Source organism: Phyllostomus hastatus, unplaced genomic scaffold (genome assembly GCF_019186645.2).
Source record: "Phyllostomus hastatus isolate PE091 unplaced genomic scaffold, TTU_PhHast_1.1 phas_scaffold_78, whole genome shotgun sequence".
Lineage (NCBI taxonomy): Eukaryota > Metazoa > Chordata > Mammalia > Chiroptera > Phyllostomidae > Phyllostomus > Phyllostomus hastatus.
Genome location: NW_025334041.1, coordinates 106,045,271 through 106,071,973, shown reverse-complemented (window position 1 = coordinate 106,071,973; position 26,703 = coordinate 106,045,271). Strand labels below are relative to the sequence as shown.

Here is a 26,703-nt window from a genome sequence, read left to right as displayed (position 1 = left end):
TTTAAGAAAAATAGAATGGTGAAAGTGAAAACCAAGGAGGAAAAAGTCCTAATGTTCAGAAGATAAAAATTAAACAACATGGACGTATCCCTGTTTTGCTTTGTCAAAATGACAGATTTTCGAACACCATCTCCAGCTGGTGGAAGTGGCCAAGGAAGGCATCATGTTTTATATGTGAACCATCTCGTCTGTCCCTAAGCCTCTGTTTTAGCACTACCCCTGCCCTGCTGCCCGCTTCACCCGGCAGGCTTCTAGAAATGACGCACAGGATCCTGGCGGGCAGCGACTGCCAGCCTTAGGAGACAGGGGATCTGCCACAATCACCTTAGGACTTTACTGATTATTTTTGCGACCTGTGTGCTGCATGTGGTATTCTATTGTTCCAGGGGACTGTCTCCTTCCTCGCCTTTAACTTTTTTTTTTTAACTCACAGGTAATGATAACTTTTTTTCTGCTGAGAAGTGATGGAGAGGTGGGTTTTAACCAGTCCCGCCAGATAAACACTCAGCTTACAACGATTTCTACAAACTTCCTGACTTGACTTGGCACACCGGCGAGGGCCGAGGTTTTCTTTTTCCATTTACAGATCCTCCTCCCCACTTCCCCCGCTCGCAGGTTGCAGAGATGACCTCTTCCAAGCCCAGTCCTTCAGAGTACTCAGGGCAGGGCCGCGCCCCAAGCCTGCGGATCGCGGCCCCGCCCTCCCAGGTCCGTGTCCCACAGCGAGGGGCAGTCCCTCGCAGGGCCGCCTTCTCCGTCTGGACTCCCAGCGGAGGAAATTTTTCCCCGGCAGCCCAGGGATCGCCTCACGTGACTGGCCGCCTAGGCCGCTTCCAGCAGGAGTTTAAAGGTTATGGAGGAAATTAGCCGGGACATAGTCTCTGGCCCCCCATTGGGTGCGTCCGGTTTTCCCGCATCTCGGACGGCCACTGCCGGTGCGCTGATCACAGCCATCTCCCCACAAAGAGCAGACGAGGTCCAGAGTAAATATGAAGTCACTTTGCGGAAAATAAACACACAAACCGAGCCGGGGTTCCACTAAGCTTTCACTTGTCAACAAGTTCTCGCAGCCTGAGAACTCTAGGACAGATCACAAGGGGGAGAATGCCCCAAAGAAAGGGAAGAGAGAATAAAGAGAGAATAAATGTATAAAAACCTCACACAGAGCTTTGCACGCCCCTCCCTGTGCCCCCCCCCCGCCCCCCAGCGAAGCCCAGGGTCTCGGGACAGAATGAAGGACAGTACTCCGCTGGCTGCGCTCTCCTGTTGCGGCCCAAGTGAGGCTGGGGGTGGGGGAGGGTCTCGATTTCCTTTTTCGTAGTGCGCCCCCCCCGCTGCTCTCCCACCGGTGGTTCTAAAATAGTGTTGGCCACAGAGCCCAGAGGAATTGCGCAGCCTGCTCCTCGCGGGTGGAGAGTCAAGACCAGGTACCCACGGCACACAGCGCCCACACCCTGGGCCCCAACACCGCCACTCTCCCGGGTCTCACGCCGGGTCCCTGCCAGGCTTCCCCGCCTGCCGCCACAACCCAGGCAGGCTCGCCCGCTCTTCGTGGTCCTCTTTGCAGCTCACTTTTCCCGTATTGCTCCCCCAACCGGCAAAACTTTCTATTTCCCTAAACACTGGAGCGCGCGCGCGCGCGCGCCCCCGTGTACACACACACACACACACACACACACGCACACACACACTCCCTCTCTCGCTCTCTCTGACGTCTTTTGCGCATTTCCTGCATTAGAGGGAGGGAGACTTGCTCACACACCGACGGAGCGAGAAGGGACCGAGGGGGAGAGCGGGCGGGCGGCTAGCGAGCTGCAGCTGAGAGCAGGGACTCGGGAGCGCGGCGGGCGGGCTGGCGGGCGGGCGCCGGCGCCCAGGAGGTGGGGCCGTGCCGAGTCACAGTCCTGGCCCCGCCACCGCGCTGCGCACCGCCCGGTGCCGGCCTGCGCCCCGAGCCAGAGCAGCGGCCACCGAGCCCGCGCGGATGTGAGATTCCGGGCTCCCGGAGCCTCCCGACTGCCGACTGTGGCGCGGCGCTGTTTCGCCCAAGAGGCAGTGACCAGGCTAGCTGTGAGGCTTGTGGATTTTTAAAAAATTGGCTCCGAGGCGGACCATTTCCTCTCGACATGCATCCCTCCGGATAGACTGAACATCCCTCGGTCCATCCCCCGCCCCGCGCGGTCAGAGGCGGGCGCTGGGTGTGCGAAGAGGATCCGGGTTGAAATCTGCGCCCCGGGTTCTCGTCCCCGCCCCACCGCCCCCTCGCCCTCCCGGAGTCAAAATTTCCCGGGGATTATGTTTCGGAAAGGTAGGTAAGCGCCCGACGCGGCGCCCGCTCCACACAGCCCGGACGCGGAGAGCCAGCGAGGCGGCGAGACAGACCCCGTGGCCGGCAGCGGAGCCGACAGCTCCTCTCTGCTTCTGGAGGTGCGGCTGGTGGTAGGGGGGGAGAGACTTGCTCCAAACACGAACGTCCCCCAGCTCTCCCCCCCTCCCTGTTTTCCGTTAGGAACCCGGCGAGGAAATACATGCACTCGCTGAGAATCGCCTGAGCCAGGGTGCAACGCTACCAGGTGTAGGCTGAGTGTGGGGTGGGGCGAGAGGGGACTCAGGAGTCCCCGAGGCTCGCAGCACCGGGGCGTCGGTTCTTCATCCTGCCCTCAGGGCGGACGGAGTGACCCCGGCCCCACTCCCTGCCCCGACCATGGTAGTGTTCAATGGCCTGCTCAAGATCAAAATCTGCGAGGCCGTGAGCTTGAAGCCCACAGCCTGGTCGCTGCGCCATGCAGTGGGACTCCGGCCACAGACTTTCCTTCTGGACCCCTACATTGCCCTCAACGTGGACGATTCGCGCATCGGCCAAACGGCGACGAAGCAGAAGACCAACAGCCCGTCCTGGCACGACGAGTTCGTGACCGATGTGTGCAACGGGCGCAAGATCGAGCTGGCCGTCTTCCACGATGCCCCCATCGGCTACGACGACTTCGTGGCCAACTGCACCATCCAGTTTGAGGAGCTGCTGCAGAACGGGAGCCGCCACTTCGAGGACTGGGTGAGTCTGGCGCCTCCCAGTCCAGGAGCCCCTCCGAGGGGTCCAGGGTTGGGTGGTGGCGGCGGCGGGGGATACACGGCCTTGGCATTGGTAGTGGAGTGTGGGGACTTAACTGTCATCCGGAGGGTGTGTGTATGCGTACCTAAGTCTCAGCTGCCTTGGAGAAGCACGTTCTGTCTACTTCGTAGCTGGGGAGAGGTAGCCCTGGGAGGGAGGTGGGGAGGAAGACAAGACTTGGAAAGAGGGTCTGGCTCTCTGCCCTCTCCAGCACTGCTGGTGCTACAGGGAGCTTGCAAGCTGGGAGAGCCCCGAGCCTCCAGTGCTTGAAGGTTGGCGAGAACCCGGCGCCTTCCACAGGCACATGGTGGGCTGGCTGTAAGTGATTGTGTGTGGGTGGGTTCCTCTGCCCTTGCAGCGGCACGTGGAGCCCAGGACTGAAGGCTTCTTGCACGCCCTGGTAAAGGGAGCTGCTCTGTTTCCCCTTCCAAGAGGAAGATAGCTCGTTTCTATTCTGTGGCATGGCGGTTAGCTCATCTTCTGACATAGGGGGAGAAAAATGTGTTCTCTAGGATGTCCCCTCCGGGGTCCAAGAAACATCAGCCCAGCTTGCTTTGCCCAGTGCATTGACCACCCATCCAGAATGTGTTGTATCTCAAAAATGGTTCTGCTTGGGAGTAATTAAAAATCAGTGCTTTGAAACCTACTTACAGTGTTTCCCTGTTTTGATTTTCAAGATACTGTGTAATGAGATGCCATTTCTAAGTCTGAGATTGAGTTAATTGGTGACATTGTCAAACTACTAGGAAATAGGCCTTGTCCATGTACTTACTCTAAGCCAAATGCATTGAACCTTGGCACCCAGAGAAGCCGGGAGAGGCAGCCTTGTGTTAGCTGTTCTTGGAGGGATGGTGTTAAATGAGGAAATGAATTTCTGTGTTTTTAGACTTGTTACCTGTTTCCACCTAGCGCAGGTGTGGTTCTGAGTGTGTGTGTGTTCAGGGTTCTTTGATCCACACAAAAAGAGAGGTATCTGCTTCTCATGGAGAGATGTAGAGAAATCACCTTCTCATTGTTGAGAACAGATAACTTCATGATTGTCCCAGGGTCAGAGATTGCCTATGAATCACCTTGGCAAATCACCTTCTGTATTTTTTCAAGGAGGTAGAGTTTTAGGGGAAAATCAGAAAATGCCTCTTCCCTTCATGCTCACAGCTGTGCTGTAGCCTGCCCGAAACCATGGTTACAGGACTTGCAGGGGAGCTCCCGACACACCACACCAAGTGCAACCCTGGATGATCTGTGACTGGCACTTTGGGAAGCAGGCAAACCTTTATGGAATCCCGAAGCACACAGTGCCATTCCGTCCCACCGATGCCCCTGACCTCTGCCTCCCCGCTGACCTGAGTTAGTTCTCACCCTGTGCCCTTTCTACACGTGACTGTCAGTCCTTTACTCATGAAAGCAGCATGTGTCTGAGGGGGAGCCAAAGGAGTAGCTCATTTCAGAGCCAGACCTTAACACTAAAAAGCTATGGTTCTCAAGTTGTGGTTGTTTTATAACAGGAAGGAGAAAAGAAAACCCCAAAACCCCAAGACTATGGTTGTGGGGGAATGAGGCCTTGAGTTGGACAGGAGGCAGAGAGCAGGAGAGCGAACAGCACGTCTGCTTTTATCTACAAACAGGTCCTGCCTGGGGGGAGGTGTCTCCGTGCCTCTGGCGATGCTGTGTGGGGCTCACCACACCCCGGCGCATCAGGGCGCCATCCCACGTTGGAGCGCTTCTAGGGAAGTGTGCGGTGGCCGTGAGTCTCGTTTGGTTATCATTCTCTCAGGGCCTCAAATTCACATTGGGTTTGGCCCTAGACCAGATCATCTAGTGCGCAGGCAAGTTTAACAGACAAGAACTTGGTGTCCCCGAGAAGCTAAGTGGGTACCTGAGGTCATTGACCGGCACAGGCGGCTAGAGGTAAGGCCCAGACCCCCAGTTGCCCATGCTGGCCTGGTGGAGAACTAAGCCTCCTGGTCTCCCAGTCTGTTCTCCCTGCAGAGAGATATGCTGTGTCCCTGAACATTTTTACTGAACATGACAATTCAAAGTCATTATCACTTTTGCCTTATAGCAAGTGTGAATTAAGTATGACAGATATTAGACAGATTGAAAGACCTTAGGTCCAGAAAGGCCAAAGTCATAGGATAATGAATCAAGAGGCGGAGCTGGTTCTCTTTGCTCCTCTAGTGTTGTCTGCATGAGCGGAGGCTGTGGCGACTCTGTTTCCCTCAGCCCGAGGGTGGGCATGCATCAGCAGAGGGGACTTGCTCTTGGAGCAGAGACAGATTGCGTGTAGGCCAAGAAAGGTCACCTCTCCCATTCCCGCCCTGGGGACAACTACAGAATCACACCTTTGGGTAGAATTCCCGGGCTCAGGCCTTCGTGCTCTCTTTCCCCGGCAGTGCTGCAGAGATAACGCCCTTTCCCAGGTGTGGCTGAGAGCCCTGGACTGAAGTACGGCCTCTGTGGGGGCCCCAGACAGGCTCTTCTCTCACTGCTGCGGAACATTTCATTTGTGGCAAATTCACATGCATTCACCGTGTTCCTGCTTGGTGCTCAGATGCAACCAGGGAAGTTTAGCACTCTAATCCAGCAGTCAAAGAGACCCATGGGTGACGCTCAGGGGGCTTCCGTCTCACTAGGGAAACAGTAATGACTAGATACGGATGGACACTCAAGTAGCAATTAGGTTCTAAATGAATATTTGAAGGAATTCAGAAAGGGAGTAGGCCAGAGAGCTGGAAGAATCTGGAGGGTTCCTGGAAGGAGACATGCAGTGGATGTGAAACATGGGTAACATTTAAAGAGGTATTTATGAGCTGAGACCCTGTTCCCGGGGCCTGGGCACCGCTGGAATAAAGGTGGAGAATACGTGTGGTCTGGGCTGGAGAACCAAGAAGCGCGGCTGAAATGGAGGGCGCCTGTAGGAAGGGAGCAGCCGGGTGCTGTTTCCCAAACTCAGGATGTACTTACTATCCGGGCACCGACTGTGCTGCTGCTGACTTAATAGTTTTCAACGTTGATTCCTTTACTTTCTCCTTGAGCCCCAGCATTTTCATGAAATCACAGGGTTGGATAATGTGGTTGTCATTTTTCTTCATTCCCATTAAAATAAACACATGGCTTCTAAAATGAAAAGCAAAGGAGTTCATCTCAGGTGCCTCTTGAAATCCTAAGTGATGTGGGGGATGCCTTTTGGAAATAGTGGAGTAGGAGAGCATTTAGAAAACCAAGGCGGATTTCAAAATGTGTAAAAGCCAGGCTGAGATAATTGTTCTCCAGATAATGAGAGATGGATCAGTTGCGATGGCAAAGGGGGTTCTCTAGAGAAGGCTTGTTACAGAGAGATGGGAAGATTTCACTAGTGCTTGAAGCAGAATCCCGTTTCACACCGTTGCTACAGCTTGGGTTTCCAAGAAAGAGATAATAATGCTCCTCAGGCTTTAGTGTGCCTAAGAATCACCAAGGGGAAGGTGTGAAAAAGAGAGATCCTCCTGCCCACCTTCAGAGCTTTTCATTCTGTGGTTTAGGATGAGTGCTAGGAGTCCTCATTTTTCACACACTGTGTTCAGGGTTTGGACCAGACCATGCTTCGAGAAACACTGGGTCAGAGTAGCTCCGGCTAATTAATGTATCAAGATGTTGTACAGATGTCCTGAAATTTTCTAGTAGACCTTTGTAAGTCCTACCACAAGACTTATCAGAGTATTTGTGTAAACCATGGGGATTCACGTTAGAGCCCAAGGCTGGGTGGCGCTGCACTTGCGTTTAGGACCGATGGTGGGGAGCACACTAGGTGGCAGAGGGTAGGTGGCACATGCAGGTGACAGCTGGCGGGTCCCCATCACACTCAGGAGTTTGCTGTATGGTTTTATCAGTCTGTATATGTCTGTATACCGAGCCGAGTTTCCACCCTCTCATCCTCCTGCTCCCTTGCGCCATCCTGGCTTCTGAAGACATCTTCGGTTTGGGTCACTCCCTTGCTTCACCCTGTACTAGAATGCTCAGAATACAGTGGTAATGACAAAGTTGTCTTTTGAGAGGTGGTTCAGCAGAGTGCGTAAGGGCAGAGCTCTGGACCCAGGACGTTTAGGTTTGAATCCCACCAATCACTTTCATGACCTTGAGTGAACTATTTAACCTGTGCTGCTGTTTTTGGAAGCAGCCCAAGTGGTCCATCAGTAGATGAGTGGATGAAACAACTATGGGACATTTACACAATGGAAATCTACTCTGCTGTAAAGGGAGGAAAATTTTACCCTTTGCAACAGCATGGATGGGCCTGGAGAGCATGATGCTAAGTGAAATAAGCCAGTCAGAGAAAGATAAGTACTATATGATTTCACTCATATGTGGAATCTAACGAACAAACCGATCTAACAAGCAAAACAAAGACAGACCCGTAGATGGAGAGCAGGGTGACAGCTCTGTGGGGAGGGATGTGAGGGTGGAGGGATGGAGCAAAAAGGAAAAAGAACTCATGGACCTAGACACCAGTGTGGTGATTGTGGTGGCAGTGGAGGAGGAAGGTAGAGGTGTAAGAGAGTATGGGGCGATAAATGGTAATGGAAAAAAAAAATAAAAATGAACTATTAAAAACAAAGTGAGCATAAAACAAGAGGATGGTAGTGAAAGTGCCAGGCTCTGGTAGAGTGGGGCTGACCTGGGGGAACGGAGCCGGTGCCTGTGAAGTGTGCATGACAATGCCTGGCCCTTGGTGCGGGCTCAGCGAGTGTTTGACGTCTGCACTTGCTGTTGTGTCCCCTAACCCTCCATGGGGAAGGCCCTAGGGAGGGCTCTTCACTGAGCTGATTATTCTACAGATCTCCAAGAAGGCAGCTTTACGTGGTCTCCAAAATCTTTCTCATCCGTGGGGATGAGACACTGAAGTTTCTGTTTCATATTTCCAACATAGCACATTGAGAGGGCTCCTCACAATGATCTCACCTTGCTGACCCTGGGAGAGAGGCCCACACCCTGTTTGGAAAGGTAGGCTCTGGGGCTGATTGCACTTTGGCCCCAGGATCCCGTGGGGAGATTCTCACAATGCAGAGGCCAAGGACAGGCTCCTCTGGGTTTAGAGGCTGATGCCCTGGGTGAAGCCGAGGACACTGTGGTTAGACAGGCCCCTGCTGAGTGTCATCCTGATGGTGGCCTGAGCACACCTTGATATATGCTGCACAGAGGTGTTTAGCTTCAGGACTTTTATAGGGAAACCTTAGAGGACCTATGAAGATCTCTGTCATCATTTCAATAGGTCCAGGTCTGGAAAGGGGCTGTGCAAGGGCTGGGAATGGTCTTTGTGCCCCTTTTATGTACCTAAAGCTGAATTTGTCCCCCAGCAGTTGAGGTTCCATGCGTCTCTCGCTACTGTGTTCCCTACTGACTCCTATAATACTAACCTTCTAATTAAACACTGTTCCCTGTGGTACACATTGGTTGTTTGACAACTACCCTAAAGGTTAGTTCTCGCCCCAGTGCTATCACAGATAGCTGCTGGTTTGGCAGCCCTGAAGTTAAAGGGCCTTGGGCCTCATGGACAGTCCAGTCTGGTCTGTCTGTCGTGTTTCTCTTGTGTTTTTGACCAGCAACCAACTTAGAGAACATTTCAGGCCCACATTCCCTAGCTCCTCAGAGGGCCCCCCTCCCTGGAATCTGAATTCTAACCATAGGCTGTCTCTACCACTCACTAGTTGTGTGCCTTTGGGCATGTGACTTAACCTGTTTTTTAAGTCTATTATAAACCTATCTTTTCATCTGTAATGTGGGAATACAATAGTTCTTACCTCCCAGGGTTGTTGTGAGAAATAAGGGAATCCATGTAAAAGCTCTTAGCAAAGGGCTAGGCTACAGTGCATTCTAACAATATTAGTAATATTTGGAGAGTTATATGTATATATTCATAGCTTTAGAATCTTCAGTCAGAACACAGATGCAGTGAAAGACATTGTTTTCCTTGATTTCCGAATGTATTTATCAGAAAAGTCTTACGTAGTCCACAAATAAGTTTAATTTAGTTACAGTTAGCAAATTGCCTTTTTGAAAACATTACAATTACTTGAAATGAGATTGTTTTGGGAAGCCTAGGAATTGTGGCCACTGTAATCAAAGGTTAATTATTTGTTGAAGCATATGAGTAATTGGAAATAGGGGTATTTGAGAGCTGCTGTGTTGGTTCTACTAACCTCATTTCATCTAGTTTCAATGCTGTTGAGTCTCAATTCCTAATTCCAGCCCATTCCTGCCCTTGAACTTCTGAACTCATGTATGTGACTGCTTTCTTGGCATTGCCATGTGATTTGTACAAGGCAACATCTCAAACGTAAACATGTCGAAAACTGTACACCTGATTTCCCCGCTCCTTGATCTAAGTCTCTTGTGGTCTTCCCCATCTCAGGAAATGGCAGCTCCGTCCTTCCAGCTGCCCAGGCTGGAAACTGGGAGAAACCTTGTCTGACACCTCATATCCAGTCCATCAGCAACAGCTGCTGTCTCTGTTTTCAACATGGGTCCTGGATCTGATCATCTTTCGGACACCATTCTGGCCCACGTCCCATCACCTCACACCTGCATTATTGCAGCAGCCTCCTAACTGGTTCCCCCTGTGTAATTAGGTCATGTCAACCTGCTCACAAATCCCTCCGGGTGAAAGCCCAGGTCTTGCTCCTAACCCACCAGGCTACGGTGGTCAGGCACCCTGTTACACACCCTCTGACCCCTCATCCATTACTCTTTACCTTGTTCACCCCTCTCCCAGCCACACTGGCCCACCTGACCCCCTTAAAAATATTCACCATGCTCCTGTCTCAGTCTTTGCACTTGCCATTCCACCCTTTTCTAGAATGTTCCCTCTCCAGATAGCCTCACAGCTCAAGTCTTTACCAAATATTACTTTCTCAGTAAGGCCCTTTTTGGCAGTCCTTTCTAAAATTTTACCCTGCCCTTGACATTTCACATGTTCCTGTCCTGCTTTAGTTTGATCTTTAGGTCTTAACATATTATATATTTTTCTTATTTGTTTTTATTGTCCATTTCTAACACCAGAACAGGGGTTCTGTAAATGGCAAAAGTTTTTGTTCATGACTGTATTCTTGGTGCTAAAAACAGTTCCCGGCACACTGTAGAATGAACGAAATTCATTCAACAACCCTGTGTTCCCTAGCACCTACTGTGGGAGATTTCCGGGGCTTGGTAAACACGAAAGTTGTGGTGATATTATTCCTGCCTTTGAGGAGTGTGGCCAGTTGAGTGAATTTCTTAAACAATCTTTCTGTACAGCTGAGAAAAGGAAGAACGGGATATTTTGCTTTATAAAAATCTATGTTATCTATAAAGATGTTTTTATGAGGGAATGCTCTGTTATTTCCCATATGGCAGTTTCTAAGCTGAAGCATCTCATCGAGTCTGAAGTTTTGAAAGTAGGAATTATACACCTTCTAGATGCCCAGGGCTCATGCAAGATGCTGGGATGAGAGGAGAAGGAAAAGGTCCATTTGTCCTTCCTTTGCAAAGTTTAAAATCAACTTTAAATTCTTATAAGGGCTTTAGATACGAAACCCTTTGTAGTTGGCAGCAACAAGAAATGAAATTTTAAATTCCAGCATCTGAACTCACAGAGCTCATTGAGGCAAATGCAGACAAAGCTCCCAGGGGTTTCACCCAGTTTAAAAGAACTCTAGAGCAGGCCTGCAGTATTTTATATAAATAAAAGCTACACTTGGCAAAACATATTTCTCTCCAAGTTCCTCTGGGTATATATGGGCTTGTTAAGTAATTACAATCTATTGTAATGCTAATCAGCAAGGCTGCACCTGTTTGAAGTCTAGTTTTCTGGCAGAACCCATATGAAGTAGCCAAAACTCTGCTGTGCTCGTAACACACGCTACTGTTATTAGAGCCTCTAAGCAGAATGGGACACTGCAGAGGGAACATGACTGAGCTCCGTAATGTCTTGTCTGCGAGGCAGAGAAGCACAAGCCTGATACCAAATTCAAGTGCAGAAAGCAGGACCTCCCCTGCCCCCACCCCTTCCCAGTCCCCTCTACCTCACCTTGAAGTCTCAGAGAAGTAGTTTATAACCTGGTGAAAAGTCACCTTTATTTACCACCCAGGAATAAACTCCTTGAGCTGATGTCCTCAAGAAGTAGATCAGAGTCAAAATGTAATCACAGGTTCAAGAGGGTTTAGAAAAATCATGGGGGTGACTCTATAATTAATTATTGAGGGAAGAGATGGTCTTTGATTTTGCATATGTCCCTCCCGGAGAGAGTTGCTTGTCTTTTCAGACAGTGGCATCTCTTGGTGCCAGTTGTCTTTTCCCCAGCCAGATGTGAGCACCTGTGAGCAGGGAGCGGTTCATCCCCGCCCCCCAACAAGGCTTGCCAGCCGGAGTGTGAGCCACTTAGGAAGTCCGTGTAAGCTACTCATTCATCATTTGGTTGAATAAAAGCCTGCCCCTTTGGAGTCTCTTGTAGACACTCAAATTAGGCAGCATTCTTGAATCAGACTGACTTAGATTCTGCTCTTTTTGGAAGTTCATCTAGTACAGTCTGAAAAGAAGCATGGGGGATGCCGCTGAAGTTTCTCACCAGTGAAAAATCGGTGTGTTCACGCATTGTCCCAGCCATCTTTTTATCTACTTAGCAAGTCTTTATTGAATACCTTGTTTGCCAGGCACCATGCCAGGAGCTGGTCCTTGCTGTCACAGAGCGTATAATCTCGTAGGAGACACAATGTGAATCAAGGAATAATGCACATATACTGGCGTGTGAAATCACAGCTAAGAAGCAGAGCTCATCACAAGTCTCTCAGAGCTAGGGATGCCCAGACCTCACCTCTTCAGGGTAGGATTATATTTCTGCCCTCTGGAGAATTTATTGAATGGAGAGCCAGGTGACTTTTGTTAATTGGTGGTGTTGGACCTTAGATTCCACATTAGCATGGTCTGTTGCTCTGTAAGGCCTCTGTGAACAGGGATCTGACTTGGCTGTCTGCATTATGGGCTTTGACTTTGCTCGACCTCATACTTGATAATATTTCGTCTTTATTGTTCTCCTGAAGCTAAGTCTTGTCTCCCCCAAAAGAGTGCCAGCTTCTGCTTTCATTCCCTCCTCATCTTCCCTTGTTGTCATGATCCAGACCAGAAAGCAATGTTTGGTGGCCTGCAGCTTGACCTGGTGTTCAAGACCCACAGAAACACATTTATTTTACAATGGAGCCCTCTCTCTGGATCACTGAGCCACTCAAAGGAGGGTCTGAAGACAAACCAGCAAGCAGAATTTCTAGAATGTAGGGTCTTTCAATCCATCTTCCTACTTTCTGGGCTGATGATTACCCAAACCATTTTAGGCAGCGGAGAGAATTGTCAATCAGCCAGTGAAGCTGGAGCCTGTCACCCACCAGAGGTTGCCAGAGCACCTTCCACTTGCCATGATCAGAGAGGCTGGGGGTATTACCCAGTCAAGTGCACGTTAGTGTATTACAGTCTCCAGGATGGCCTATAGCAAAGGGGCTTGCATGTCCCTGGGTGTGACCACACATCTCTGTGATGAACATATTGCTCTTGTTTGTTAAAAATTATTAGCACCACAGAACTAGTGTTTTGTGGATGTGTTCTGAAAAACAAAATTGGATAAAAGAAGAAATGGACCTTCCTCAAGAGGGCCATTTGGGGATTCAACACTAACCCCCTTTTATGAAACAGTGGAGTTGAGGAACTGTGGGAATTCACAGGAGAGGGGATTCCTGGGGGTTCTAATAGTTAGCAAAGGCTTCTTGGTAAGATTTTGAGCTAGGTATTAAATAAAATGGAACCTGAATAGACAGGAAAGGAGGCCCCCCTACACTGGAAGAACAGAAAAAAATGTTGGACAAGCAGTGGTTAGCATTTGGGGTTATGAGGACAGCCAGGAAACTGGGGAGATTAAAGTAGGACTGCAGCCCAAAAATAATTGCTTCGTTGAAAACACACACACACACACACACACACACACACACACCCCCCAAAACAATAAGCTATCCAAAGAAAGGGAACGGTGGATAGAATGGATATTCATTCATTCATCTATTCATCTATCTAGCTGGCCAGCAAACTAGCCAGCCAGCCATTTGACAAGTATACATTGAATACTTTCTGTGTTCTAGGAATTTTGCTTGGAGCAAAGTGTTGAACAGAATCACTCATGATATATTGAACTTTTGGTTATCAAGGAAATCTATCCTGCCGGCTCACCTCAATCTCCCACGCTGTGTTCTCAGTTGATTTTTTTTTGTTTATTTCTTGACAGGACTGGCAGGGGTGGAGAATAACTTCGTTGCATCCTTCATGTAATTGAGTGGTGGCTTGTCCAAATTCATGAATCTAAAAAAGGACTGTGGGCTTTGGAGCCAGCCCGTCCTGGCTTGCATTCCAGTCATACCAGTTTGGGCTGCACGATATTGGGCAAATTATTCATCTGTACCCATTTCCTCATCCCTATAAAGTGGGAGTAATTGCTCTCTTGTAGCATTATTGTAATGATAGATGAAACATGTAAAAGTGCCTGGCTTCTAGCAAGTTCTTAGTAAGTGCTAAGTTATTATTGGTAAATACCTGCAATTAATATTTATTATTAGATATAGGTAAACCTGTGCTGCTGTCTGAAGATTTTGTTCAGTAATTACCAACTGAGGGCTTTCAAGCAAAACCTTTTCCCTGTCCACTTCCCTCCCTCTCTGAAATTGGCTAGCAGCAGGAAACAGGAACTCAGGGTTTGCTGAATTCCAAGTGTGCAAAACTAGAATCCCGCACTTGACCCTTCTTAGTGGGCCCCTGGGGTGGGAGTTGAGGTGCGCAAGGATTACCTGCCCTTGGGCTGGCTTTGATTCCAGTGGATGGATACATGACGCATTGTTCCCTCTTGTGTTTTTAAAAAGCAGAGGCGATGTTGCATTTTGACCCGAACATCACCTGCATTAGCTAATGAGCCTGATGTGGTAACTGAGGTTCGAGGCTTTTATAGCTCATTTTGCTGTGATCCAGGTGACTTCATTTTCCAACCGTGTGTGCCTTACATAAGCCCAGCCTCTGATGCAGCGTGCACTGATTGCTCTGTTGTTCCTCCGTGGACTGCCCCCCCACACCCCCCCCACACCCCCGCCCCTCAACGTGGGCAGTGCACCAAGGTGCTGCTTTGGACCAGGACATCAGAATTGCTAAGGAGTAACAAGAGCTGAAGAACCGCCAACCCCTTGAAAGGATTACTGCGTGCTTTAAGGAGCATCTCTTTGTCCCTGTACGGGAAGAGGGGGGAAGTGTGAAGTCACTTCAAGATGAAAGGCCTAGCTTCGTGTTAAAATGATGCCAGCATCAGCTGGAAGTAGGGAACAAGTCTTCTGGTCAGGGACCCCTTCTGAGAACCCTAGAGTCACAGAGGCGGCTTCTGCCCTGAGGTTTGAAGTTCAGACACCCGTTGACCTGTTATGTGCTACAGGACCCCACAGCTGCTCCTTTTGCCCATGGTGAATATCAGGGCTCTAGTCACAGAAGGGACACAGCCACTACCACCTAGCTGGTTTACAATACTTTTTCCACTTTGCAAAAGGCTATCTCACTTAAGTTCCAGGTGCCTGGGTACTAATTTGTGATGACAGCTTTAAGATTGGTTTTCATCTCTTAGTCTGGTTTCCTGGAATCCAGAGGACTTGTGCAAGAGTTGTGCAATGGCACTAAATACCCCCTGGGGTGCTCAGAACCAACAAACAATTGTCTCCTCCCAGCCCCAGTTGCTTATAGGACGGGAGTCTAGCTCATCATCCAGCCAGACACTCAGGGCCCTGCATGGCTTGTATCCTTCCCCTGCCCCGCTTTCTGCTAAGTGGGCCCCACACCGTGTGTGCTCGGAACCTCCTCCACCAGGGCCTGTTTCTGCCTTCCATCCCAGTTTTTCCTCTGTGCCCTGATCTCCCTTATCCACATTCCTGGAATGCTCTCACCACCTGGTCAGGTCTCCCTCCTCCGTGGGCCATCATTCCTAGAACTTGCCACAGCCCTTGTTGGTCTTGGAATTTTGGTAATATGTATGATTTGTGTAGTCCGTTGAAAATTATTGATGTCTGGTGTTGACCAGAGGATTTTCTCTGTCTCTGTTCTCTTGAAGGGACAGAAAAGGTCCCTGAGAGTGAAAACTCATGTCATTTTGTTCTTACACCTGGCATAGCGCCTTGCATATAATACATGCTTGATTGGTTATATAAACTTTAACATTATGCCCTGGTTGGTGTGGTTTAGTGGATTGAGTGCTGGCCTGTGAACCAAGGGGTCGCTGGTTCGATTCCTAGTCAGGGCACATGCCTGGGTGGCAGGCCAGGTTCCCAGTAGAGGGTGTGTGAGCGGCAACTACACATTGATTTTCTCTCCCTTTCTTCAAAAATAAATAAATAAAATAAAATAAATTTTAACATTGTTATAATATTTAATATGATATTTACCTAAATAATAGATGTTCTTTAGATATTTCTTCTGGGGTGTTCTCCTTTCTCCCATGACAGAGAAGAATGTAACATTTTTAAAGTTATACACACATACACACACCTGTATATACTTAAAATTTTTAAATCTTCAACTGAGGATATGTTTATTGATTTTAGAGAGAGGACAGGAAAGAGAGAGAGAGAAAGAAAGACAGAGAGAGAGAAACAATGATGTGAGAGAGAAACATCCATCAGCTATCCCCTGTACAGGCCCTGACCAGGAATTGAACCCACAACCTCCTGGTGTACCTCCACCCACCTGAGCCACTTGGCCAAGGCCATACCTGTACATGTTATTACTTTAAAAAAGAAAAACTCAGGGAGGGTGTAGACACATGGGGAGGATTTTTATCACTTCAGTACTATTTTTAAAAAGTATTTTTACCACTTCAGCACTATTTGAAGAAATAATTAACTACTGTTTAAAGGAGTTTTACATTTACAGAGCTATTGAGCAGGAAGTACAGAGTTCACATATACCCCCGCCTTCCCAATACAGTTTCCCCTATTATTATATACATTTGACTTTTAAAGTAAGGGGTGGGGGAAAGATGCAGCTCAGCCACTGCATATTGAAGCAGGTGGCATTGTGGCATCATGGTTAAATGCAAAAGCTTTGCACTAGAGGGAGGCAGGTTCTAATTCTGGTTGTACACCTGAACCAGTGGTGTGAGCTTCTGAGAAACTGTGTAACCTCTCTGAAGTCTTCCTTTCTTCATCTGTAAAACAAGATCAGTATTATTTAATTGTGTTTGGAATAAACCAGGTAATACAAAGAAAGTGCTTGTAAAAGCGATCATCACTGATAAGCACACAAAAATTGTCAGCTATTATTATTATAGTTCTATTGAAAAACACTGTAGACTATGTGGTTTTGGAAATCTATTATATTGATTATGTTGTCAGAGTCCATTTGATTTAATTCTATGTGTCTGAGGGTTTCTCGGGGCTGGGGGCTGCTTTTCATGGAGGGGCGTGCCTTGGATAGATGGTAGTTCTCACAGTAATGAGTGACATAGGAAATGACTGTGGTTCGCCCAGTTTGTATATGCTGCCTACGTTCAAGCATTTATATATAGGCCAGTGTATATTCACAAAGTCTTGCATTCACAGTTAGCAGTTTATTCTTGATCAGCTCAGCTCCATCACTAATGAGCTGTGTGACCCTGGGGTTGGGGGACTGAACCTCTCTGAACTTCAGGTTCCTCACCTGCAAAACGGGACCAGTCCTATTGGCTCTGCCTGCTTCCCTGGATTGTGAGACTCATTTAGCAGCGTCTGAAAAAAATGGAACGTGTCCTACACGAGGAAGTAGTAATTACGAACCAGTTTGGGATTTGGGGAGGGGGTGGCATTTTCGTCCAAAGTGTACAGATGGGCAGACTGAGGTCAGAGGGTGCCCTGGTGGGGACCAGAGTGGAGCTCAGGGCTTGTTCCCCTAAGTCCCTAGTAACTCTGAGCAGCATTCGGGCTTCTCAGCCAAACAGTTTGTCTCACTTTCATGTTGTTGGGACTGAAGGTTTAAAATTAATCTTAAAATTAATTAATCCAGTCTGGGAAACTGGAATCTCAGAAGCCCACCCCCGTGTGCAAGAGAACATGTCTCTCTCTGCTTCCTTATCCTTTCTTGGCTCTTAAGATTTTTTTAAATCACTGCTTGTCATATGACTGTGCAGAGACAGCCGTAAAGCCAACTGTTTTAGGGGCAAAAGGGAGGAAGACAGATAAGACAATGATTCAGAAACAAGCAGGAAGATGGAGTCATGTGTCTGTCCCCTTGTGGGTGGGATGTACGATAGTTCTGTAGACCGAGACAGCGCCCGAGTGCCTGGAGGGTGAGTGAGGCCCATCGGGGATGTGTTTGCAAGCCTTTCCTGTGCTGGGGGGGCTTCAGAGCTCAGCAGGGGCGCCCTTCACAAGGTTCACAGGTGCATGCCCTCATAGAGCTGGGCCCGTGCCCTCGGGCTGGGGCCCCCCTCTGCACCTGGGGCTGTGCTGGGGCAGTCGGGGGCGGGCTCTGAGGGGCAGGTCTGGGTGCCTGCCCTCAGGAATCTCAAAAGGAGAAACGCCCACTTGAAGAGGCTGATCACATCAGTGGTAGAGTTAGAGGAAACTGGGTCCTGTTCTCAGCTATTGGTGGAAAAGTATACATTAGTGAGCCTATTTTGGAAAAACAATTTGGCAGGAAGTGTATGTAAAACCTCAAACACAGAGAAACAAGGTAGAATCAGGATAATGTGTATGCTGCAATCAGTTGCCCTTTGTTATCTATCTACCACACGAGTACTGTTTGAGACCCTGAGGGGGCTTGTTTACAGTGGCCCAGCGGGCGGCCCTGCGGATGCCCACGCACCTCACCCCTGCCCTGTGTCTTCTGTAACGGGATGGGGATTTCAGGCAGGTGGGCCTAGTTCGACCCTTTCCAAATTTACATTGGTTAAGAACTCTTAGAATTGTTCTCTACTTTTTGTAGACAATCTGCTTTTCTTTTTGAGGGGGAAAGACGTGAGAAACAAGAATAAGAGCACATCTTGACTAGTCTTTCAAACTACAGGTCAGGACACATCAATTGAGGTGATAAAAATCGATGAATTGGATCTCAAACAGCAATTTGAAACATGGAACTAGAATAGAACAACATTGAAGTGATGAGAGTGCACGGCAGGCAGTAGTGGTAAATCCAGGGCGGGGCGAAAGTAGGTTTATAGTTGTGAGTATGCAAAACACAGCTTATTCTTGTATTATTATATATTAGTTACTTTATTTTCCATATGAACAACTGTAAACCTACTTTTGCCCCATCCCATATTGCTTTATAGAACTTCTGTTTCTGTTTTATGTATATGAATATTATTTATGTGATAATCTTTATTCTGTCTGTAGGTTTCAGTAACAATAAAAATGTTTAAAAGCCATTGGCTTAGCACAAGGTTTCTAATTTAATATGTTCTTAATGAGTGACCAGCGAAGTGAAGATAAGAGTCAAGAAGATATTGGGTGCTCTACACTCAATAAGCTTCCCATTTGCTCACCCAGATAATTCGAGAAAGGCAGCTGTGTTACAATTGCCCAGAGGAAGGTTGTTACAGGCTTTGTGGAGAAGGTGGCTTTTGAAGAATGGGTAGGGTTTTTGGGAAACCTGCCCAACTACTCCCAGGGAACAAGTGCATCACAATGCAGGATGCAGAAGTGACCTGGGGGACTGAAATACCTTGTGTTCTCCAAGAGCCCCCATGTCCTGACACCCCTGCAAATGGCATTCAGTATCAGATAGTGGAGCATCAGTGTTCTTGGGTTGAACCACCAGAAATTGAGGTTAGAAACCTCTCATGCATGGTGGATTCCTCCATCACTGGTTACATTTCAGTCAGCACAGGACAGTTTGGGACTTTTTCATCATGAATGTGGGGGCTTTGGAAAATAATGTGTTTTGACCTCACCTGGCTGCATAATGCTAATACGTTTATTAAAAAATCTGTAGCTTTTCTCTTGATTCTCTCATCAAATTTATATGGTAGTAAGTACATGTCTCACCTCTTTTTAAAAAGATTTTATTTATTTACTTTTAGAGAGAGAAAGAGAGGGAGAGAAATATCAATGTATGGTTGCCTCTCGTGTGCCCCCTACTGGGGACCTGGCCTGCAACCCAGGCATGTGCCCTGACTGGGAATTGAACAGGCGACCCTTTGGTTAATAGGCTGGCGCTCAATGCACACCACATGTCTTACCTCTTAATTTGACATTTGAGGACAAAAAGACACAGAAGTTAAATGATGAACTTGAAGTGGAGGCAGATGAACAAGCATCTGGGTCACTTGGTTTTTAGAACTGGGCTAGTTCCTGCACAGGTATATTTATGTTGTCTCCCAAACATACTGGAGACCCAGGAGACCCAGGGTGTGCAGCCCAGAAGGTGCTGATACCAATACTGTTATACATTTAATGTCACTTGTATATTTATGCATTTAAGCTCTATTCAAAAGGCATCAAGTGAGTTAAAATTCTTTTCTACCTTTCTCTTTCCCTCTCTGTCCTTTTCTCTTTTTCTCTTAGGGATGATCAGGTGGGGAGAAGGTTTGTGGAACATTTTTTTCTCCAATTGAAAGAATGTAAAAGTAGCTATCAACATATTCATTAAATTCTTGTGTGCAGGTGAAAAAAATAAGAGCTTGGAACTTAAGGGATTTGATCAAGGTAAAAAATTACTTTGACAGAGGAAGAATGAGAAAACCGGTGTCCTGACTTCTAGTAAGATGCTCGTGTGGCTATACCACTGGGTCGGACCATCGCCACCTACCACACTGCCGTCGTCTGTCATCATCCCATTGTCTGTCATCATCCACCCATCCAGCTTATTGGTCATAAGTTAATGCCGATACTGTGTGTCCAGAAGTTTACTAAGGGAGGCTGATTTTTAAAAATTTATTGATTGGTTTTTAGAGAGAGAGAGAGGAAGAGGGATGAGATAGAGGAAGAGGGGGGAGAGAGAGAGATCAACTCGTTCCATTCATTTATGCATTCATTGGTTGATTCCTGTATTTGCCCTGACTGAGGATTGAACCCACAACCTTGGTATATCAGAATGATGCTCTAACCAACTGAGCTATCTATCCAGCCAGGGCTCTGATTTTTTACTTTATGTTTTCAATCTGTTCTTTAGCTATTGCCTGAGGTTGGGGCAGTCAGTCTGTGAGCCCACCCTTTGGGCTGACAAGTGGAGATAACAATTTGCCTATCTCTCAGGGGTTGGTTTTTACTGTCAAAGGGATGGTATAACTAGGATAAGGAATTAATTTTTTTTTAAGATTCCCCTTTTTAGTCCTCTTACTTCCACAATTCTCTAGAGTATCAGGATGCATTTACTTTGTAATTCAGCCTACTGCAGTGGTAAGATCCTTCCTTTTAAGTTGGTGCAGGGTTTTCCAAAATGTGTTCTGTAGAATAAAAGAAGTTAATAGGTCTCACACATCCAAAAAAGAAATGCCATAATCATGTAGATTTGGGAACCAGTGGAGTAAATAAAGCTAAATAATTCTTGCAGGACTTTTCAGAGCTTTAGTATGCTAATTTCCATCGGTCTCCAGGATGGCAGTTGAGTGAGTAGTGTTCCCGAACACGTTTGATCATGCCTCACTGTTCTGGGGACAGTATTTACATCTCTTGAACTCATTTGGGAAGTACCGTCTGAGAATATGGTCCCTGTTACTTAAAGCAAATACTATGTGTTTAGGGCTGTTGACCAAGGGAGATTAATATCGTGTACAGGAAAGGATTATTATTAATTTTTGTTAATCTTTCTATCATTAAGGACAAACCTTTGTTTTTTTAAATCCTCACCTGAGAATATGTTCACTGATTTTAGAGAGAGAGGAAGAGAGAGAGCAAGAGAGAGAGCGAGAGAGAGAGAGAAACATCAATTGGTTGCCTCTTGTATGCTCCCTAACCAGGGGTCGAATCCACAATGTAGGCACATGCCCTGATAGGGAATTGAACCCGTAACCTTTAGGTGTAGGGGATGATGTTCCAACCCACTGAGCCACCTGGCTGGGGCTAAACCTTTTAAAGTAGGATCCCCAGTGTTGTTTAAAGGTGTTTGACTCTAAAGAAGGAAGAGAAGCCAAGTTGGACAAATATTTTTATATGATAATAGGAGTGCAAATAGGGCCTTCATTAGGAGGCTCTATTTATCATTTTTCTAAATGATATTCTAGTGGCTCATCCTTGCTCTATCTTTAGCCAGTGGCATTTATTAAGCAGCAGCAAAGCTAATGTTATGGTTCATATAGAACACGTGGGCTGAGGCCAGAGGCCCATGGTTCCTCCGCCTCCCCGAACCAGGTCGGGCTGACTATTATCCAGGTGCAATGTAACGCTTGTGCCTTCTCTTTAGAAACCATTTGTTACCTGGTTGTTGCTACCAATCAACTCTATTGCGAAGCTATACTTTAATATTTCATTCCTGTGTGTTTAGTAGAAAAGATTGTGGAAAAGTTCCTTGCAAAGATCCAAGGGTGATCACTGAGCTTGATTTGCAGGGGAAAAAAAGGGTCAAGGAGGTAAAGACTGACCTCGGGTTTTCACGCCCTTGCGAGCCCCTCTGAACCTGGGGCCCAGTCAGGGTTCCTGGGCTCCTCGTGGCTGATAAACTCATTTACGCTGAAGTTTGTGTATAATGAGTTTTACAGGCTGGCATTGTACAAGAGTGATGTAGAGGAAGCAATCCTTCAACCACAGGGTAACATCTCTACCTCTGGAATTTTCAGATGTCACTGACAGTTTAAGATGAGTTTTTGGGTCATGAGGAATCTTTCAAACCTGGTGTTCACTTGTGACCAGCCTATGACTGGGACCATGTCCTTTGTCAACGGCTAGGGTCTCCATGGGAACCTTCCACAGTGGGTCAGGTTGAAGGACACACTCTCCTATGCGGAATGGACGAATGGACGTAGTTCTAGATTACTTCACATTTGAAAGGCTTGCCTCCCCGCCCTCTGTGAGGCATTAGCACTTTTCCACTTTAAAGGAAAAATAGTCCATAAATTACTGAGGAATTTTATGGCACTGTCCAAAGCGCTGATTGGAAGCCAAGGAAAAATAAAAGTCCAGCTTCTTTCTGGAAAGTCAAATGGAAAAGAGAGATTGCTTCCTGAGGAGAGGTGGGCACTGCTTGAGGGTGTGGCAGCAGCCAGAGGGGAGACTTGAAGGTTGGCTGTGGCCGATCACATCCTCTGCTGGTGCCCTTGAGGAGCTGCTGAGAGTTCTAGGCCTCATCCCCGATGAACCTGACAGCAAAGTGAAGCAGGCAGTTGAATGGTGTGCCTGGGAAGTGGATGAGAGAAGTGATTATTTTTTGGTAGCAAAATTTTTGTCCTTGGTTCATGCGGTGGTAAATCCAATATCTTAATTTACACTTGCCCCAGCAAGGTTAAGAATTCCTCATGTCTTCATATACCTGATGCCAATTAGATGCTGTGTACAGGTTGAGGGAAAGGAAGGGGTGAGGTGGGATTTTTCTGAGACTGGCTGACCAAGGACAAATCCTGGGGATTGGACTTCATCATAAATTGCAAATAGAAAAGTCCAGAACGTTGTATGTTGCAAAACAAAACAGGACCAACATGAGAGAACACTTTGTAGACATACATTGAGTAGCTTCCTTTCCAGAGTACGATTCCTCATACCAGGAAGCCCCGTATCACCTTAGCTGAAGCCCTCCCTCCGCTCCGCTGGCTTCTCCCTGCAGTGGATAAACACGATGCTGTTTTTCAGTCTTTGCTTTCATCTAATCTTTCACTCAGGAGCAATGAGGGTATTGTGACGGGTTTGGGGTAAATACAGTTGTTTCACTGTTATCATTTTAGAATCGGAGCGAATCTAAATGAATCATAACAGTTGCATTTAATAAAATCTCCTGAGTATTGGCTAATTTTAAACCGGTCTGACAAGTTTTAAGGTCCATGTGGTTTGGGGAAATTCAGTGGTGCGTTTCCTGATTTTGTAGCTCCCATTTCCCTCCTTCCTTGCTCCTTTTTGGCATGCTGGTCTGCTTGGCCTGCTTATCTTTCATCATCTTAGGCTGGGAGGAGGGGCTGAGCCAAAGGTCAGGCAAGAAGCTGTCGGTCAGGTTCTCTGCTTGATAGCCAGCACTCTTTGGAATTCCCAGGCATCTTGGGAAGTTGACCTTCAGCTCACAGAGGGCCCAGGTGGGCGGCTGCCATCCTCCAGGAAACCTCCTGCTGGCAGTATGGGGGAGGAGGGGAAGTAGGCTGAGCAGTATCAAGGCATTTTGCTTCTTTCCCTCAAAGTCTCTGCCTCTACTTCAGGCTCTGACATGAGAAGCTTAAGCCTCTCCACATTGACTTTCTGCCTTGGCTCTATAATCATGGTGGTTAATGAATGACAGTTTTTGGGTTTTTCTTTTTTTTTTGAGAGGTTATATACTACCAGAGTTGGGAGATCTTCTGGGCCATGGGAAGTTCAAGGAGCCCCAAGATGTCTTCACTAGAGGTGGCTCATTTCCAGAATCATTCCCATTCTGAGGACTGACCGACCTTCCCTGCCCCACCACTGCTTCTCTGTTCCTTGTTCAGCTCTATTGACATTCCATTGCTCACCTGTGCAAGTTCCCCCAGCAACCTGCTTTTTGATACTTGTTTGCCTATAAAGTGAGTATTACAGTGATTGAAGTGTTGCTCTGTGAAATAGATAAAAAAACCCAGAACACTGCAGTTAAAACTATTTAAATCTGTTTTGATACATTTTAACAAATTCTTAAAAGATCCAGAGCCTTCTCACTGACACATGCAGTTCAGAACGACACCAATAAGGATTATATTCTTATGCTAAGAGGTAAGACTAAGTTCAGGACTGGAGTGTGGATTGAGAGAGAAGGATGTTTCTGTTTGAAATAAATGTTGACCCCCACACCAAAGGGAGCCAGGAAGTGGCGCCAGCGGGTGCAGATACCAGGATCACATTTTGCATTCTCCGTCGGACACACACATAGTTCTCTGGTGCTGAAAGGCGGTGATGAAGAGGGCCGTGAAAAGCTCAGCCCAGGCTCTAAGGAGGCCTGAGGAAAGGCAGTACACGCCCACCCTTCTGTGGTCAATCACCGCTAGTTGTCTGACCACCAAAGGACGGTGGTACCAAGCATCTCTGTCCCTTCCTTTTCTCTTTCTAACATCTAGATCATTTGTGCATTCATTCAACAAGTCTTAGGGAGCCCCTGCCATGTGCCAGACATCCAGCTATAACCCGGGGATATAACTAGGAACGACAGCTCCATACCCTGAGGGGGGCAGATAAGCAAACGGGTAATTCTGGAATAGTATGAAAAGCCTGTGATGTACGTTACAGGAGCACTTAGTAGGGGCCCTGACCTAGATGTGTGGGGTTGGGGGAGACTTTTGGGGAAAGGTGACATTCATGCAGACACCTGAAAAGAGAAACCGAAAGTAGTTTAATGTGACTGCATGGTGAAGTGGGGTGGCGGATGGGAGTGAGTTGGAGGCATGCGGAAGAGTAAGGTTTTTTTTTTTTGTGAGCTGATGCCTCCCTTCCTTCCTTCCTTCCTTCCTTCCTTCCTTCCTTCCTTCCTTCCTTCCTTCCTTTTCTTACCCATTCCCATCTCCCCTCTGTTCCTCTCTTCCTGCCTTCTTCCTTCCCTTCATCCCTAAGACATAATTAATTTTGGAATCCTGAGGGACCACCTCAGGTGCATAGCAATTTGTGAGTTAGGGCTATTCTGAGAGTAACAGGAGAGCCAGTGAAAGATTCTTAAGGTAGAAATAGCCTGGTCAGATTTGAATTTTATCACCCTGGAGAATGGACTAGAGATAGACTTAAAAATCAGGGAACTGTTGTCGTTAGCAGGTTGGAGGTGCTGGGGGCTGGAAGTGGGAGGTCGGCAGGGCTGATGGTGGTGGGAAGAGTGGAGCTGGCAGTGGGTGGAACGTGGGGGTGAGGATGGCTGTTACCTAAGACCAGTGCTGGGTGTGTGGCTTGAGCAACGGGGTGCTGTTTACTGAGGTGGGCAGTTCAGAGGGACAGAGGCCTTTGTGGGTGCAGGGGTACTTGATGGCTGCTTTAGATCTGCTCTGGGAATTCTTTTTTACCATAGAAAGGGCTGTTAAGCCCTGACTGGTGTGGCTCTGGTGGTTGGGCATCATCCTGCAAAGCAAAAGGTGGCCAGTTCAATGTCTAGTCAGGGCACATGCCTGGGGTGCGGGTTTGGTCCCCAGCCGGGCCACATACGAGAGGCAACCCATTGATGTTTCTTTCACACATCAGTGTCTCTTTCCCTCTTCCTTTCTCCCTTCCCCTCTCCCTAAAAGTAAATAAAAAATTTTAAACAGATTTTATTTATTTTTAGACAGAGGGGAAGGGAGGGAGAAAGGGAGAACGAAAGAAAAGGAGAGAAACCTCAGTGTGTGGTTGCCCTTCACAGGCTCCCAACTGGGGACCTGGCCTGCAACCGAGGCATGTGCCCTGACTGGGAATCGAACCAGTGACCCTTTGGTTTGCAGGCTGGCATGCAATCCACTCAGCCACACCAGCCAATAAATAAAATCTTAAAAAAAAAAAAGACAGGGCTATTTAAGGTGGGAAACAGTAAGGATAATTGAAAGGTGAATTCTGTGATGAAGGTGTGAAGTGATAGTGGGAACTAGACCAGCATATCAATAGCTTTTCTTGCCCTTTTCCCCTGCCCCTACAATGTAAATATTAACCTTGTTTTCTATGAGTGTAAGAAACTTTTGAGGACCTGACCAATCAAGTTGGTGGTTCATCCACTAATCCAGGGGGAAAGCTTTGTTTCTTTGTTGTAACCAGGCAGTTTCTACCTACCTGATTTTTCTGCCTTCCTTACCTATTTCTTTATGGTTTTCTTGGGTTGTATGTGTATGTAAGTACATCATATTGAAATTTTGGACTTTCTTTTTTCAACCTTGAATGTTCTATCTATGTTCAAAGGTGTTCAGAATATACAATACACAGTTGGGTCCTGAACAACACAGGGGTCAAGGGCACCGAGTACATCATGTAATCCATGTGTGATTAACAGTTGATTTCCCGGGAACTCAAGTGCTAATAACCTGTTGTTGACTAGAATCCTACCAATAGCAGAGTCGGTTAACACATTTTTGTGTGGTATATCTATTATGCCATCTTCTTACGATACAATATGCTACAGAAAAGAAAATGCTATTCAGAAAATCATTAGAAGGAGAAAATACATTTGCAGTACCATATGTACTTATGGGAAAAAATCTATTATAAGTGGACCACGCTGTCCAAACCTGTGTTGTTCAAGGGCCAGCTGTAGTTCCTTTGAATTATATAATGCAAATGTTCTTAAAATGTCTTTCTTTTAAATTATAAAAAGAAACCAAAAGATTTTTAATTTTATTTTGACAGTTGTCACTAGTGCGATGTATAGTTTTGGTAGCATTCGTGAGGGATCAGGTTTTAAACATTTATCCAATGTTGTTACATTCTTCAGATTGCAAATGTTTGTACTGACTATTATTAGATTAAAAAAATGCATATGCTAGTTAAGGTGAACAGCTGTTTCTAAACTTCTTTCTATT

The 26,703-nt window shown here is 47.1% G+C and overlaps 1 protein-coding gene across 1 annotated transcript in view; it reads left to right on the top strand.

The window, feature by feature from the left end:
• Positions 1-1,775: 1,775 nt before the first annotated feature.
• The window catches only part of PRKCE (protein kinase C epsilon), a 471,868-nt gene continuing 446,940 nt past the window's right edge, over positions 1,776-26,703 (top strand). The window contains exon 1 of the mRNA XM_045827647.1: positions 1,776-3,052. Within this exon, the coding sequence (XP_045683603.1) occupies positions 2,705-3,052 (348 nt within the window). The 5' untranslated portion in view covers positions 1,776-2,704. The remainder of the gene's footprint in view (positions 3,053-26,703) is intronic.